At 44.7% G+C, this 15,600-nt stretch overlaps 1 protein-coding gene across 1 annotated transcript in view; it reads left to right on the top strand.

Moving 5' to 3' along the window:
• Positions 1–13,982, top strand: part of TRAIP (TRAF interacting protein) — a 222,037-nt gene extending 208,055 nt beyond the window's left edge. Inside the window, exon 15 of the mRNA XM_069206848.1 lies at positions 12,272–13,982. Within this exon, the coding sequence (XP_069062949.1) occupies positions 12,272–12,415 (144 nt within the window). The 3' untranslated portion in view covers positions 12,416–13,982. The remainder of the gene's footprint in view (positions 1–12,271) is intronic.
• Positions 13,983–15,600: the final 1,618 nt, after the last annotated feature.

Below are 15,600 nucleotides of genomic sequence, written 5' to 3'. Positions count from 1 at the left end.
AAAATAATTAAATTGGTGTCTCCCTTACAGCATGGTTTTGTTACAGGTAGGTATACATCTGTATACACTAATTTAGCAGGTCTAGATACTGAAGTCTTTCGAAAGGGTGGAGTGGCCATTTTTATGGGGAGTCACGCAACAGATGATGTTTCCACCACAATTTATAAAAGTTTTCCAAGCTCAATATTTGTTAAGGGGATACAGTCTACAACAAATCTCTATCACATGCAGAATACACCAAAGTTGTCCACTCTCTCCTTGTCTGCATACTTGTATATGAAACCTTTTCTTAATGATTAAAACCAACATATATATTTAGTTGATTAGACTCCCCAGACAGATCAAATTTATGGCATATGCAGATTATACAAAGCTAGCCACTTCCAACTCCGAAAGGAGACTCTAGAAGTTCAGAAAATGGCAAAGGATTATGGCAGACTTTCAAGATGTAAACTGATTATGGATAAGGCCAAATATGCCTGTATATGTGCCACTAGAAATAATGTCATATATGCAGTTCCAACTTTGAGATACATAGGAAGTAACTTACCTAGTACATATAATGGGTTGTACACATCTAACTATAAACAAATATTGAACAAAATCTCATGGATGCTCCATAGATGGGGAAGACCTTCAAATTTCAGTTATGGGTAGAGAGACCATCGTCAAAATGGTAATACTCCTCAAAGTACTGTTTCTATGTTTGCCCCTGCCAACCGATCTTCCCAGTAGTTTTTTTTTTTTTAAACTTGGAAGCATTATGCCAGAATTGATAGGGGCCCACTGAAAACCTAGAATGACGATGCATGTATTGGTACTACCATATATACAAGGAGGATGAACCATTCCCACTTTTCAGTTTTGTTACTGGGCTGCCCTCCTCAGACGGATGACCAAAGAGATTCAAAAAGTAAATCTCAATATGCTGTTTACTGAAGCAAGTCTTAACCCTCCTGCTAGATTTTGTGCAAAAACCACCAAACCACCCTCCAGTGGAAACTCACCTCACCTTAACTTACTAATGAAAGAAGTATCTCAAATGCTTTCCAAGGGTGTGATGGAAAAGGTTCCCATTCATCAGAGAAGTCTGGGTTTTTACGCTTGGTTCTTCCTACTAAGAAAGAAGTCAGGAGAATGGAGACCGATTCTAGATCGACCACTACAAGAATAACTGCAACTTCAATGGATCCTGTCTCAAGGGTCCTTCGAGGACTTGATAAAACTCTCACTAAGGATGCTAGAAACCCTACAGTGGTGGTCTCAAACCAGTTGCATCTCTCAGGGGTTAACTTTCCTAACTCCAATTCCAGATTTCATCATCACACGGACTCTTCTCTAGAAGGCTGAGGAGGTCACTTGCAAGACATGTACATTCAAGGGAAATGGTTCAGCTCTCAGAAGAGGATGCACATAAATCTTTTGGAGTTGAAAGCAATCTCTCTTACGCTGAAAACTTTCCTTTCTCGAATTTCAGGATCTTCGGTGTTGATCTGCACAGACAACACAACCAGCATGTTTTATGTAGACAAACAGGGAAGATCGCAATCTTTTTCCTGCTCACAAGAAGCTCTAGCTCTCCGGGACTGGCTCACTCTTCACAGAATATCTGTGAGAGCGAAACATGTCTGGTTTCAACCACGTCCTTGCAGACTCACTCAGCAGGACAGGCGACAGTTGCCACAAATGGGTACTCGATCAGAAGGAAATACACAAGCTCTTTTAAAGCCAGGGACGACTGGCCCTGAATATTTTTGCCACCAACGAGAACGTCAAATGCCACTTTTACGCCAGTTTGTTTCCACTCCTGGGGTTGTGAGAGAATGCCCTTTTGATGCAATAGTCCAGGATCTTTGCATTTGCTTTTCCCCCTTTCCCGTTGATCCCCAGACTTCTCAAGAAGATGAAGACCGAGGATTGCCATCTCATACTCATAGCACCCAGGTGGCCCAGACAGTATTGGTACACGGTACTCATTCTCCTATCAGTGACCAATCCCATACGACTTCCCAGCAAATGGAACCTGCTAACAAAGAACCAAGGGCAGATGCTTCATCCGGCCTCTCTCCAGTTGCACGCATGGCTCCTGAGTTCTATGAATTCCAGAACGTGAACACTGATCAGGAGTGTAGGTTAATTCTTTCTAGAGCATGGGCTGAGAGTACAAAGAAGGCTTACAGACTCAAGTGGTGAAGATTCTGTTTGGTGCTGACTAAACACTGTCCACCCCCTAGAGGCTTTATCGGAGCAAATTATATCATAACTCCTTGCACTCTCTAAGACTGGGCTCGTACATGCCTCAGTTAAGGTTCATCTGGCAGCAATATCTTCATATAGATGTTCTACAAGTGTACCTTCGCTATGCTCATCCAGACTCAAAACAGTTTATGAAAGGACTGTTTCGCATTTTTCCTCCAGTGCGACCACCTCCTCCTCAGTGGCATTTCAACATTGTTCTTTCTCAGTTAATGCAAGCACTGTTCGAGCCCATACACAGAGCTGATCAGAAGTTCATCGCATGGAAAGTCAAAACTTTGCACTTTCTTCCACTAGGAGAGCTCCATCAAGCTCTTTTTCTGATGCTGAGATTTCTTATGGGAAGATGAGTAATCAGCAGGAAGAAGTATCAGTTAGATGATGAGCTTTACTAATGTTTTTGTTGTAAATACATTTTTCCCCATAGATTGAATTGCCTCCTACTTTTGTGTTTTTCTTCTATTGGTTACTATTATGTCTACTCTACCCCTCTCCCCCTTTCCTATGTCTCTAGATCAGCGAAGTAATCAGAAACAGATTTTGCCCTTTTGGAACCGCAATGTCTCTTCCATGGTAACCACAGCAGATTATGTAGCCCCAGTCTGGCGAATGGAGAGTTACAGCGATGAGGACTCTGCAGAAAACCAAATCTACTAGAAAAAGTTTCATTGTTAGAAAATAATTTGTTCATTGCCTGGGATGAAATAAGCCAACTGTAATATTTGTTCAGTCATATAATTTGTCTGAGAGAGCTAGAGACTTCTAGTTGCAGATTTCTTACTTTAGAATTTCCACCAGGCGCATCAGTCTGGATCCGGAGATTTTTCTTGAGCAGTACCCCTGTGTGCCGTCAGGTAGTGTCGATCGATTCTGCGTCCCTCGACGTGTTCACAAGTCCTATATAGGCACCACCCTGGTGCACTTATGTACGTTTTTTTTGGGGGGGGGTTCGCCCCAGCCTATGCACATATCTGAAGAGCTATCCCGCAGTCACTTTTTGACTGGACTTTTCGACTTATGTCAAAGCTTTTTTGTAACATTCTGGTGCGTCGAGATGTCATCACGGAAGACTGGCTTCAAGCTTTGTGATACCGGTCACTGGATGGTGTCCATGACGGATCTGCACGTCGTGTCTCTGGTGTTTGGAGTGTGACCACATCCCAAAGTCGTGCTCAAAGTGCTCGGTAAGGAACCTGAAGTCTTTGAGGGAGCAATCCCTAAAGCTAATTGCAGTCCGGCGCAGCTCTGTGTCGATCTCAGTCAAGAGGAAGGTCCTGAGACCACTCGCAGAGCCCAAACACTTCATCGTTCGGGTAAGCACAAGAAGTGCAAACGTTCTTCGACTTCACCCTGTCAGTTGGATGACGTGACGCAGGAAAAGGAGCGTAGACTCTCTTCGTGGCAGTTTTCAGTCTACTTCTGGGTCAGCTTCATGCTTCCCTGGATTTCCAGAAGCTGGGCCACACCTGCCAAGCTCCTTGAGTTCTAGGAGGCCATGCCTGTCATTTTTGGCCAGTCTGATCCTACTGGAGTGCCTTTGGGCCTTGCAGGGGTGGCAGGGCCCCCCTCGGGTTCTTCACCAGCAGCTTCAGCTCCAGAGGGCACCCAGGGATCTGTTTCCAGATCCGAACCAGTGTCTGTTGTGCTACTGTGACCTTCCCCGATGATGGTTCTGATGTTGACGCTCCCGACACTGGTCGGCATCGATCCCATACTCCTTGCAGACTGACACAAAGTATGACCAGCATCGCTCAATGCTGATTCTCACTTGACGGGGACCTTGCTCCCTAGGTCGGATCCTGAACCATACTCTTATGGATACGGGTATGATGAGAGTATGGAAGTGGTTGCTGGACGCTTTAGAATTCCACATTGATGCCCCCATGGACTGGTCTCAGGACCTGGATGAAGCCAGCAGTCTGGACACTTCCCTGACGCTGGCATGATTTCTTCCCCTACCGTAGCTACGGAGGAGGGAGCTTCTTATTCAGTGGTGGTGAGGAGAGAGACAGAGGTCCTGGCTTAGAGATGCTGTAAGGAAATGGCTCACTGTTGCAGTTACCCCCCACTTTTTGCCTGCTACTGATGCTGACTTGACTGAGAAGTGTGCTGGGACCCTGCAAACCAGGCCCAAGCACCATTGTTCTTTAACCTAAAATGTACAATTGTTTCCACAATTGGCACACCCCTGGCACACAGATAAGTCCCTTGTAAAAGGTACCAGTGGTACCAAGGGCCCTGTGACCAGGGAAGGTCCCTAAGGGCTGCAGCATATGTTGTGCCGCCCTAAAGGACCCCTCACCTAACACATGCACACTGCCATTGCAGATTGTGTGTGTTGGTGGGGAGAAAAAAGCAAAGTCGACATGGCATACCCCTCAGGATGCCATGCACACAAAACACTGCCTGTGGCATAGGTAAGTCACCCCTCTAGCAGGCCTTACAGCCCTAAGGCAGGGTGCACTATACCACAGGTGAGGGCATAGCTGCATGAGCAATATGCCCCACAGTGTCTTAGTCTATTCTTAGACATTGTAAGTACAGTTGTAGCCATATTAAGTATTTGGTCTGGGAGTTTGTCAAAAACGAACTCCACAGCTCCATAATGGCTACACTGAATACTGGGACGTTTGGTATCAAATTTCTCAGAATAATAAACCCCCACTGATGCCACTGTTTGATTTATTAAAAAATGCACACAGAGGGCATCTTAGAGATGCCTCCTGTATTTTACCCAATTGTTCAGTGCAGGACTGACTGGTCTGTGCCAGCCTGCTGCTGAGACGAGTTTCTGACCTTAAGTGGTGAGGGCCTTTGTGCTCTCTGAGGACAGAAACAAAAGCCTGCTCTGGGTGGAGGTGCTTCTTCACACCTCCCCCCTGCAGGAACTGTAACACCTAGCAGTGAGCCTCAAAGGCTCAGGATTCGTGTTACAATGCCCCAGGGCACTCCAGCTAGTGGAGATGCCCGCCCCCTGGACACAGCCCCCACTTTTGGTGGCAAGTCCAGGGGAAATAATGAGAAAAACAAGGAGTCACCCACCAGTCAGGACAGCCCCTAAGGTGTCCTGAGCTGTGGTGACCCCTGCCTTTAGAAATCCTCCATCTTGGTTTTAGAGGATTCCCCCAATAGGAGTAGGGATGTGCCCCCCTTCCCTCAGGGAGGAGGCACAAGGAGGGTGTAGCCACCCTCAAGGACAGTAGCCATTGGCTACTGCCCTCCCCGACCTAAACACCCCCCTAAATTCAGTATTTAGGGGCTCCCCAGAACCTAGGAAACTAGATTCCTGCAACCTGAAGACAAAGGAGGACTGCTGACCTGAAGCCCTGCAGAGAAGACGGAGACACCAACTGCTTTGGCCCCAGCCCTACCGGCCTGTCTCCCCACTTCGAGAAAAACTGCAACAGCAACTCGTCCCCCAGGGTCCAGCGACCTCTGAAGCATCAGAGGACTACCCTGCATCTAAAAGGACCAAGAAGCTCCCGAGGACAGCGGCCCTGTTCACCAAGACTGCAACTTTGCAACAAAGAAGCAACTTTTAAAGACCACACGTTTCCCGCCGGAAGCGTGAGACTTTCCACTCTGCACCCGATGCCCCTGGCTCGACCTGCGGAAAACTAACTCTACAGGGAGTACTCCCTGGCGACTGCGAGCCCGTGAGTAGCCAGAGTTGAACCCCCCCTGAGCCCCCACAGCGACGCCTGCAGAGGAAATCCAGAGGCTCCCCCTGACCGCGACTGCCTGCTTCAAGGAACCCGACGCCTGGGAACCACACTGCACCTGCAGCCCCCAGGACCTGAAGGAACCGAACTCCAGTGCAGGAGCGACCCTCTGCCTAGCCCATGTGGTGGTTACCCCGAGGAATCCCCCCTGTGCCTGCCTGCATCGCTGAAGAGACCCCCGGGTCTCCCCATTGAATCCTATTACAAACCTGAAGCCTGTTTGCACTCTGCACCCGGCCGCCCCTGTGCTGCTATGGGTGTACGTTCTGTGCCTGCTTGTGTGCCCCCCCGTGCCCTACAAAACCCCCCTGGTCTGCCCTCCGAAGTCGCGGGTACTTACCTGCTGGCAGACCCGAACTGGGGCACCCCTATTTCCATTGAAGCCTATGTGTTTTGGGCACCACTTTGACCTCTGCACCTGACCAGCCCTGAACTGCTGGTGTGGTAACTTTGGGGTTGCCTTGAACCCCCAACGGTGGGCTACCTTGGACCCAACTTTGAACCTTGTAAGTGCTTTACTTACCTGTGAACCAAACAAATACTTACCTCCCCCAGGAACTGTTGATTTTTGCACTGTGTCCATTTTTAAAATAGCTTATTGCCATTTTTGCCAAAACTGTATATGCTATTGTGATTATTCAAAGTTCCTAAGATACCTGAGTGCAATACCTTTCATTTAAAATATTGTTTGTAAATCTTAAACCTGTGGTTCCTAAAATAAACTAGGAAAATACATTTTTCCTTATAAAAACCTATTGGCCTGGAATTGTCTTTGAGTGTGTGTTCCTCATTTATTGCCTGTGTGTGTACAACAAATGCTTAACACTACCCTCTGATAAGCCTACTGCTCGACCACACTACCACAAAATAGAGCATTAGAATGATCTCTTTTTGCCACTATCTTACCTCTAAGGGGAACCATTGGACTCTGTGCATGCTATTTCTTACTTTGAAATAGTACATACAGAGCCAACTTCCTACATCAGGGAAAATCTAAATTTTGTGGCTGTCTCAGAGGTCGGGGGAGTGCCTGGCCTCTCCAAGGATGTTGTCATTGTCTTTAAAGTTGAAAAAGTGTGCAATCATAGGTCTCCTGGGCCCACCCGGAGGGGGCTGCGGGGCCAGAGCCCAGTGCGCCCGTTCAATTCAATTGCAAACCCGGGTGAGCGAGTTTGCTCTGGCAACCAGGACTTAATCCAGCTCTCCAGAAACTCGGGGGATTTGTTGTCTTCCGCCCCCTTCGGAAAACCAATGAAGCGCAGATTATTGCGCCTGGAGTGGTTTGGATAGCGTTGACTCCATCTGGGGCAGGGTCACTGGATGGTGCGTCTCCATCGCTTCGAGAGGCCGCTGACGTAGTAAATTGGTCGATCCTTTGCTGGGACGACGGCGGTTGCCTGGAAGCCCTGTCCTTCCCCATGCCTCCCCCGGGGGCCAAGCAGAGCAGTTGCGACGTCGCGTGACCCACGCGGACGGGGTCCGGTTACACCAAGGACCTCCTACGGCCACTGGGTCCTCCGGGGGTCCCCACGGGGGAGACCCCGCGTCCACCAGACAGCTACAGGGGTCGGGCGCCAGCCAGTGATGCCGAGCGGCGAGTCAGCAGCCGCTGGGCAAGACGTCAAGTCCCCAGTTAGATCCACAGAATCAGTGGGCAGCCAGGACCACCACACTCCGTCCGCGGCAGGGCCCCCAGGCCAGTCCGGGGGGGCACCTCCCACGTCAGCCCAACTGACAAAAAAACGCACGTTCAATAGTGTCCCCAGGAGCAGTGGTCGTCCACCGGTCGCCACCAATGATATCCAGACCTGGGCAGCTGGCCCATAGTCGCCTCAGTCCACGGCACTCCTGGGTTTCGGCGCTCTCATGCGTCCCAGGGGACGGGGTCACTCACCGCATCAAGAGGGGGGGGCCCGATGAGTTGTCTCTCTCCTCGCTCTATCAGGTCAGGGCAGCCCTAGCACCCCCGTCTGTATGGGGGGCCCTCAGGGGCCCCTCCCGGACCTCACAGACCCAGCTCAGTCCTCGGGAGGCGCGCGAGACCCCCAGCGCAACAATCCACAGCCCATCGGGGCACCGTCAGTCCGAGCTCCCACAGGGGTCCCATGAACAAGGGAGCAGGACTAGAGAAGGCGGCTTTCCCGGGCAGATGGCGGAGGGGTCCAGAGCACTCTGAGTGCGACCGCCATCTTGACGCCCGAAACCACGTCCCCAGAGAATCCTACTGTTAAATGAAAATTTTATATGAAACCACATAAATCAATGTGTTGAATAGAATATCAACACCACCACTGAAGCCCAACATCAAAAAGATTCTATATACACAATGCTCATTTGTTATTACTCCGAGGATCCATGAGACGTAACCTCTGCTTAACATTATAAAGGTTCACACTCTTAAATCAATGTCCATTTGAGTACAATTTTATGAATTCAACAACGGTGGTCAATAACACTGTTAAGAAGGAGAAACCTTCAGCGTTTCAGTCTCGAAATGCAATTCAGTCAACAAGACCATCATCAGGACCCAGTGTTGCATATACAATAAACCTAAGACAACAAAAAAAAAAAATAAGAACAAGTACACCTAAAACATGACCAATTATACAGTGTGCATAAACAACGAAAGACGCCCGGTGGAGTGGCACACAAAAAATATATAAAAGTGAAGAAAAGAGTGCCAACCAAGTACACAAACCTACATACTTAAGAAAAACAAGAACCAGAAACCTTACTGGCGAAGTAATGTAAATTCCTCAACAATTATATAAGAATTAAATACGGTATTAAAAACTGAGATAAATCATGTTCAAAAATACCAAGAAGGTAAAAACCTCTAGTCTTACCAGACAGCGAGTTCAACAACCATAAATGAAGTGTCTAGAAAGGGGGAAAAACATGCAGTATTCTATTCAATCATCTTAAGTGTGCCTCTAATGCCACCATACAAACCCATGCGAATCTGTACACTGTACTCAATAGGGATGCTGCAATGGTCCGTTTCAGACGGCACTGGCAACGTACGCTTCGTTGTCTGATTCTGTACGAAAATGCCATACGTGATAGAAGTATAAATTTGCATGACCACATGAGCTTATCAAAAGATGCGGTGGCCGAATTAAAATGGATAGGAACACCATCCATTACTATAAAATCTGTTGGGATTTACAGGACCAATATAGGTTGAAATAACTATTGCCATAGCTTTAATAAGGGGAAACCTCAACTGCATCATTATGTAATGCATGCACTTAAGGATAGGACCAGTATATCAATATAGCCCTGTTACAAGTGCAAAACACAAAAATTATTTATTGGGAAAAATGTGGCAACGTGCTAAAATGTCATCTTAAATGTAAATAACTTAACACCCAAGAAAAAATAATAAAATGGTCCATTAGAGTGGCACAAGCTGTGCTGCAGCTCTGGGGGGACCCTCTTTAGTACCCCTCCCCTTGGTACCAGAGGCACCATTTACTAGGGTCTTACAGAGATGTAAAAAGGCCTGGGGATCAAGTCCCCAGGTGTCTTGTTTTGGGGAAGAAATACTGGCACTGGGGACCTGGTTAGCAGGAACCCAGTGCCCTTCAGTCAGTTGCATTAAGAAAACAGGAAAAATTGGGGTGACTATTGCAAACAAAACCCAGTTTCCTACATTGTGTTACCCTCCAGTTCCCATCTGGTGCTTCTTATTGTAAATATAATGTTTACTGTAGGCATTGAGGTAGCAGAGTTGAATTATCTATTATTTATATGATCAGTGCTCATCCGATGAGACTCCCCGCTGGTTACTTTTAAAATTATGACGGGTGATTTTACTTGTGACTTTTAGCAGCTTAGTATTGACTCAGATATCGTGAATGGTGAAGAGGACGAAACGTGGTCAGTTCCTGCTCTCTCTCCCACGCCCCTTAAGAAGTGGACAGCTGCTGCTCTACAGCTAAAAGCCTTCATCTTGAATAACTGCCTTCAAGCTTGTAATGGGAGAGCAATGTCTGAGAAAGAAGGGAAGCACACTTTCAGTCGCCTGTAGAGGACAAGCCTTATAGAGCCTACAGTGCCCATCCCTGTTACTCAGGGTGTGAAGCAACAGTATGTGCTGGTGGTCGACCCTTTTTCTTTTATATATCAGTACTATAATGCTCCAGTTTGGGTCATGTGATGATAATGCCAGAGTCTTGCCAACAGGAGGATCCCAGCTCTCCTGTTAGCAGATTACACTTTTTGATCTCAGAATCTCCAATTGGGATCCAAAGACTTCTGAACCAATTTGGAATCTTCTGATAGCAGAGAGGTGTGGAGATGACTCTTACTAGAAGAAAGTACATGTTTTTTTACACCTGTCAGGCGCTTTCCCACCTGATTTTTAAATGGTGTCTCCATGGAGAGAGTCCAGACATTACATTATTTAGGGGTTTGACTGGTCTGCCCACATCCAGAAGTGTAGAGACAAGTTAGAGCAATCTACAGGGGGTATTGTGAGGTCATGTTGAGGTTCTTCATTTTGTCCAGTATCCCCAGCTCTTCAAATGTTTCATCTTCAAGCCCTTGGGGTGACCTTATATGGTGGGACACTGTGGGGCCATCAGAACTTAAGCGATCTGAAGTAAGTTGAAAACCGCTTCCTGCTTCTCCCTACTAACCTCACTATCAGCACTCTGCTTATTCCCCTCAGGATAGATTTGGGCCTAGGATCTCTCACCATCAAAGTAGGCCTTAGATCATTATTTTATTGTCGTAGGATCTGGACGATCTCAGAGCTTTTGCCATACCAGTAGAGACTGGAGTTACTGGGGGCTTCTAGAATCCCATGGTTCAGGTTTTTAAAATGCCAACTGACTGAGATGGGATGTGGAAACCTTTGGTCCACCCCCAAGGTTGCCTGTGGGCTTTCGAAATCGACACTCATCTATAGACACATCTATAAATTGGCGATTTATAGATGGTATGATTTCTGGGATTGGAAGCGTCTTTTCCCTTCCTGCTGCTTTTCTTGAATTAAAGGATGATTATATCGTGGGAGGGTTTGTGGTTGAGATCCAAACCCCTCTTGCCAAAGCATTGTACATGAAATTCTGGTTTTGGACCCTACCACTTTGTTCAGTTATGGCAGAGTGGCAGCACGCATCCAGAGAGTCAGATGTGTATTGTCCCTTCTGTCCCCAAGTGATAGTCCATTGATCATGTTGTAATTATCTGTCTGAATTACCATGGGTACGCAAGGAAGTGGATCTTGCCTCTATGCCTCAAACTGGGAATTAGGAATTGTAGATTGGTGATCAAGATCCTGAGAAGTGACTTAGGTCAACCTATTGTATTTGCCATCTTCATTTTCTTGCTAAACATGTGGAGGCTCTGGGAAAAAGGTTATTCCCCTGAATGGGGTTGCTGTATGACAGCTTCTGCTACTAGAATTGTGAGCTAGATGTGAGTGGGGTAGTAAATATTGCAAATAGGTCCCACTGTTCCTTTTTCTAGGCATATGGCCTTCATTTGACAATTGGATTTCTCTCTCCAAGTGTTCAACCTGTATTCCAACAGTGGCTCTCTTACTCCACAGTTAAGTCCAGTTACCTTTTAAATCACATCCCGTGTGAAAGAACTTGTTAGTGCATAATTCTTGGAAAGAGAGAACCATGGCTGAAATTGTGTACCTTCGGGAATAATTCTGAAATGAGTTGTTCCTAATAAGTTGCCTATGCAAGTTCTCAACCAAAGAGATGTGCCTTTATATCATGGAAAGCAAACCTCCTAAGATGAGTCTAAATCTTTTGTGCGGGTGTTGAGATATGTTTCCCAGACAACCTTGCTTGTTGCAGACCAAAGGCACTTTCTAGGAAACCAAAACAGACTAGTTTTATTACTTTAATTTTTTTTTATTGTAGTTGAAACTCAAAAGGGCACAACTGTTTGAATGTAATGTACCTAAAAACTACACAGGTACTATGCACCTCATGCCATGTTTAACACGTTTAGGTTTAATGGTGATGTATCTTTTCCTCTTACTGCTCTCTATCTCTCTCATCCATTTACTTATATTATTTTCTTTGGTTTGTACACTTGCTACTTCTCTTTAATTTGCTCTTGTTTTCTGTCTGTCACATTTGTATACAACGATATTGACTCCAAACTTGATTTTTTTTAATTATTATTATTTTTTTAGTAAAGTGTAAATTGATTTGCTCAAACAAGACATTTGGGAATATTCATCTCAAATACAAATGTGTGGTTTGCATGAATGTCTTATTTTTCATTTTGCTATGACCCATGTTTACCTTGACTATCTCACTCAGACAAACCTCACAGAAATCCGTCCACTGCTTCAAACTCTGCATAAGAAGAAAAAGGTTTCACGATTTGTCACAAATCCATCATCTAAGGATTCAACATCATCAAAGAATTCGACACAACCCACTCTGGACCTTTTTCTGAAGTGAGCGCCTCCGTGGCTTCTTCTGAAGTGAGCCTATGTGATTTTCTTTACCCTGAAAACACATTGCAAGTGGTGGCACCAGTGTGGATCCATATGGCACTTTCATGGAATTGTTCATCTAGGGTTGACATAATTGTAAAACATGGATTGGGTCAATGTCCACACCTGAAAATCCAAGAAAACATTTGAACCAAAACCAATATTTACATAGACTGTTGGTTCTTAAACTCCAACCACGTTTCAGATACATTTCTGGATGGTACCAAGTGCTTATGCCTCTGTATACGTGGGCAGCGGTCCTGTGCCCTAACCTGCGATGCGCATTTCAGTTTCAGCGGGAGCTAGTATTCCAAAGTCCAGATAAACTGTCAAAGAATTCAGCTGCCCATTGAACCCTGCTGCTAGCTGCATCTTACTTTTATATATGTATCCATTCTGTCCGGATATGTTTCTGCCAACATTTGCAAATAGTTCTTGAACATTTCTTCCAACTTCTTCAAAACGTCTGCCAACATTCAGGGTTTTTCCGAGATCTGCCTTTGACTTGCTCCCCGTGTAATTTTTTTCGATGTTTTTTTTGGGGGGGGGGGGGGGGGAGGGGGTGAGAGGGGGAGCTAACTTTCATGAAAATAAATTGCCTTGAAACAAATGACAGGTGAAGGATAGAGGCACTAGTAGGCTGGAAGCAAAGAGGCCTCAGAAATGTTTTAGGGGCATTAGTGGGGTTTGTGTGTCTCCTGCAGTTGCCTTTTAAAGGTTTGAATTGGGTAACACCTAATAAAACCTAGGCAACAGGTTACAATTTGGACCCCAAGTTCAGTCTTATGAAGTAAACACTAATACATTTTGCCTGTAGAAGTATGTTTAATTAAAAATTGAGTTAATTTTGATTCATAAACAGCCCCCTTTCTACAACGCTCTAGTGTACCAGTTTGCAGAAGTGATTGAGGTAACTACTTTTGCTGCGGCATGTTTTTTCTGGGAAGTTTTTAGACAGGCTTTATTTTGTGTTTTTGTAATTCATTTTATTAAAAAAAAAAAATCATCTGAGCAAGCCCTGAGGTAAATTACCTTTTGTGCATCCGAATGAGAGCAGACTTGTTAAGCACTATGTACCTAATATTCCAAGACTACTATACTTTCCTATACATTCTCTCAGAATGACTAAGATTTCTTCTTGTGGCCTTTTAGGCCCCTTTTGTTGTTTTCATGTAAAATTGTTTTACGTTTAATGTACGTTTTGTGTCGAGAGGTATTGGTAAGAGGTGAATGGGGCAGCTTCATACTTTTATGGATAGAGCAAAATTTGTAATGTCTTTGTGTGCTCTTAAAAGGTAGACTGTGGTGTTTTGATTAAGTGTATATTATGAATTTCGACTACAAAGCAATACATTTCTTCAGTTTGAAACTGAAATGCTGATGAAGTATGAATGCACTGTAAAATATTTTTTTAGCAATCGTAGCATTGTCGTATTATGTGAATGGAAGCCCTGCATTGTTTCTTTCAAAGTGTGGAAATGTATGGTTTTTTTTGTAAACTTTTTTACATGTGATAAAAGTTGATTAACAAAAATTGTGAAAGTGTTTAACTGTTCGTTTGATTTAAGAAATATATATTTGGGTGTTAAAGTATCACTGCTTATCTTTTGGTGAATATTTTGAAGCCTGCTAGGAAGTGTTTGCAAGCAGAAATTTAGCTTTTACATGTTTGTTTTCCAATTTAGTTGTGAAGTCATACTGAAGAACTAGACCCCTTGTTAAACTTAACTGGTCTCTAGCTGGGGGCCTTGGAGCTAATTCATGCCTAGATTCATTTTTTACCTCTTGTGCTCCAATCTCCATTACAACGTGCACCGCTAGGTCTACGGAAGTCTTTCTCGCCTGCCAACTTACACTGTTTTTACCTTATGTGAAATGTCGTCTTAACATGGGCAGAGAGGGATCTTTAGGAAACATTATGTGAGCCACCTCTGTTCGTCTTTGAAAAATGTTACACATGTTTTCCTCATTTGTAGACTTTATTTATTGTGAAGGCTGCATTTTGAGTGACCCTAGCAATTGCCTGAAATAGGTTGTAAAGATGAAAACACGGGTAAACTTGTACTTTTGAAGTTTATTTCCTCACGAAGATCAGCACATCCTTTCTCAACCGTCACCACCATCAGAATCCCGTCTCCTCATCCCACTCTGTTCCACCTCTCCACATTCCACCCCTCAACCTTCCACAGTACTTACAACATACAACACACTTTCCCTCCTTAAAACAAAAAACAACAAATGTAATATCAAACACTTAAACACATATAACAACAAAATACATAAAATATATTGTAAATCAAAACCTAATTTAAATTTTTTTTTTTTTATTTTTAAACAAAGTCTTTGAATTTGGCAGGCTGACGTCTCGTCCTAACATAAGGCTTTACTTGTGACGCAACAGAATTATAACTCGCAGGATGATAATTCGCAACTGAATTATCATCCATAGTAACATTAACATCACTATCATCCAACTCCATATTACACTCTTCTTCACAAGACCCATCTTCTACGACTTCCTGTTGTTCACAACTTACCCCTTCCTTTATGCATTCACAAGATTGCATACCACTCCCAAACATAACTAACGGATCAGTTCCACAATTCTCGTCTTGATATTTACTATTCCCTGCACACTTTGCCAATCTGCTCACATTCCACACTTAACCATCCTGTGTAACAAAACTTTTTCTGAACACTTATCACTTTCAAAGCCCTGCCAAACTTAGACGCACCTTTCCTCACAAAACCTGGCTCACGCATCTTCACTCAATCACCAACTGAAAAACTAGGTTCTTTCACCTTCCACTTGTCATCATATCTCTTCTTAAATTTCTCTTGTTTCCACCTCACCCTTTCTCTGACTTCCTCCACTGAGACATTCTCCCAGTCCTTACTCTGCTTCTTCTTAAACCACCACGGACATAATTTAGACACAGGATGTCTTCCTTTCAGTAATTTGAATGGACTCACTTCTGTGGTACTTTGCGGGGTAATGCGATAATACCACAACTTCTCCCTTAATTTCTCTTTCCACATTCCCCCAAATCCTCTTGCCCAGAAAATACTATCCTTAAGAACTTGATTGATCTCTCTACTTGACTATTACCTTGAGGATCATATAGAGGGGTAGTAACATGTTTAATATTA

This window comes from Pleurodeles waltl, chromosome 9, assembly GCF_031143425.1.
Source record: "Pleurodeles waltl isolate 20211129_DDA chromosome 9, aPleWal1.hap1.20221129, whole genome shotgun sequence".
In the NCBI taxonomy this organism is placed as follows: domain Eukaryota; kingdom Metazoa; phylum Chordata; class Amphibia; order Caudata; family Salamandridae; genus Pleurodeles; species Pleurodeles waltl.
This window is presented reverse-complemented; position numbering and strand designations above follow the sequence as displayed.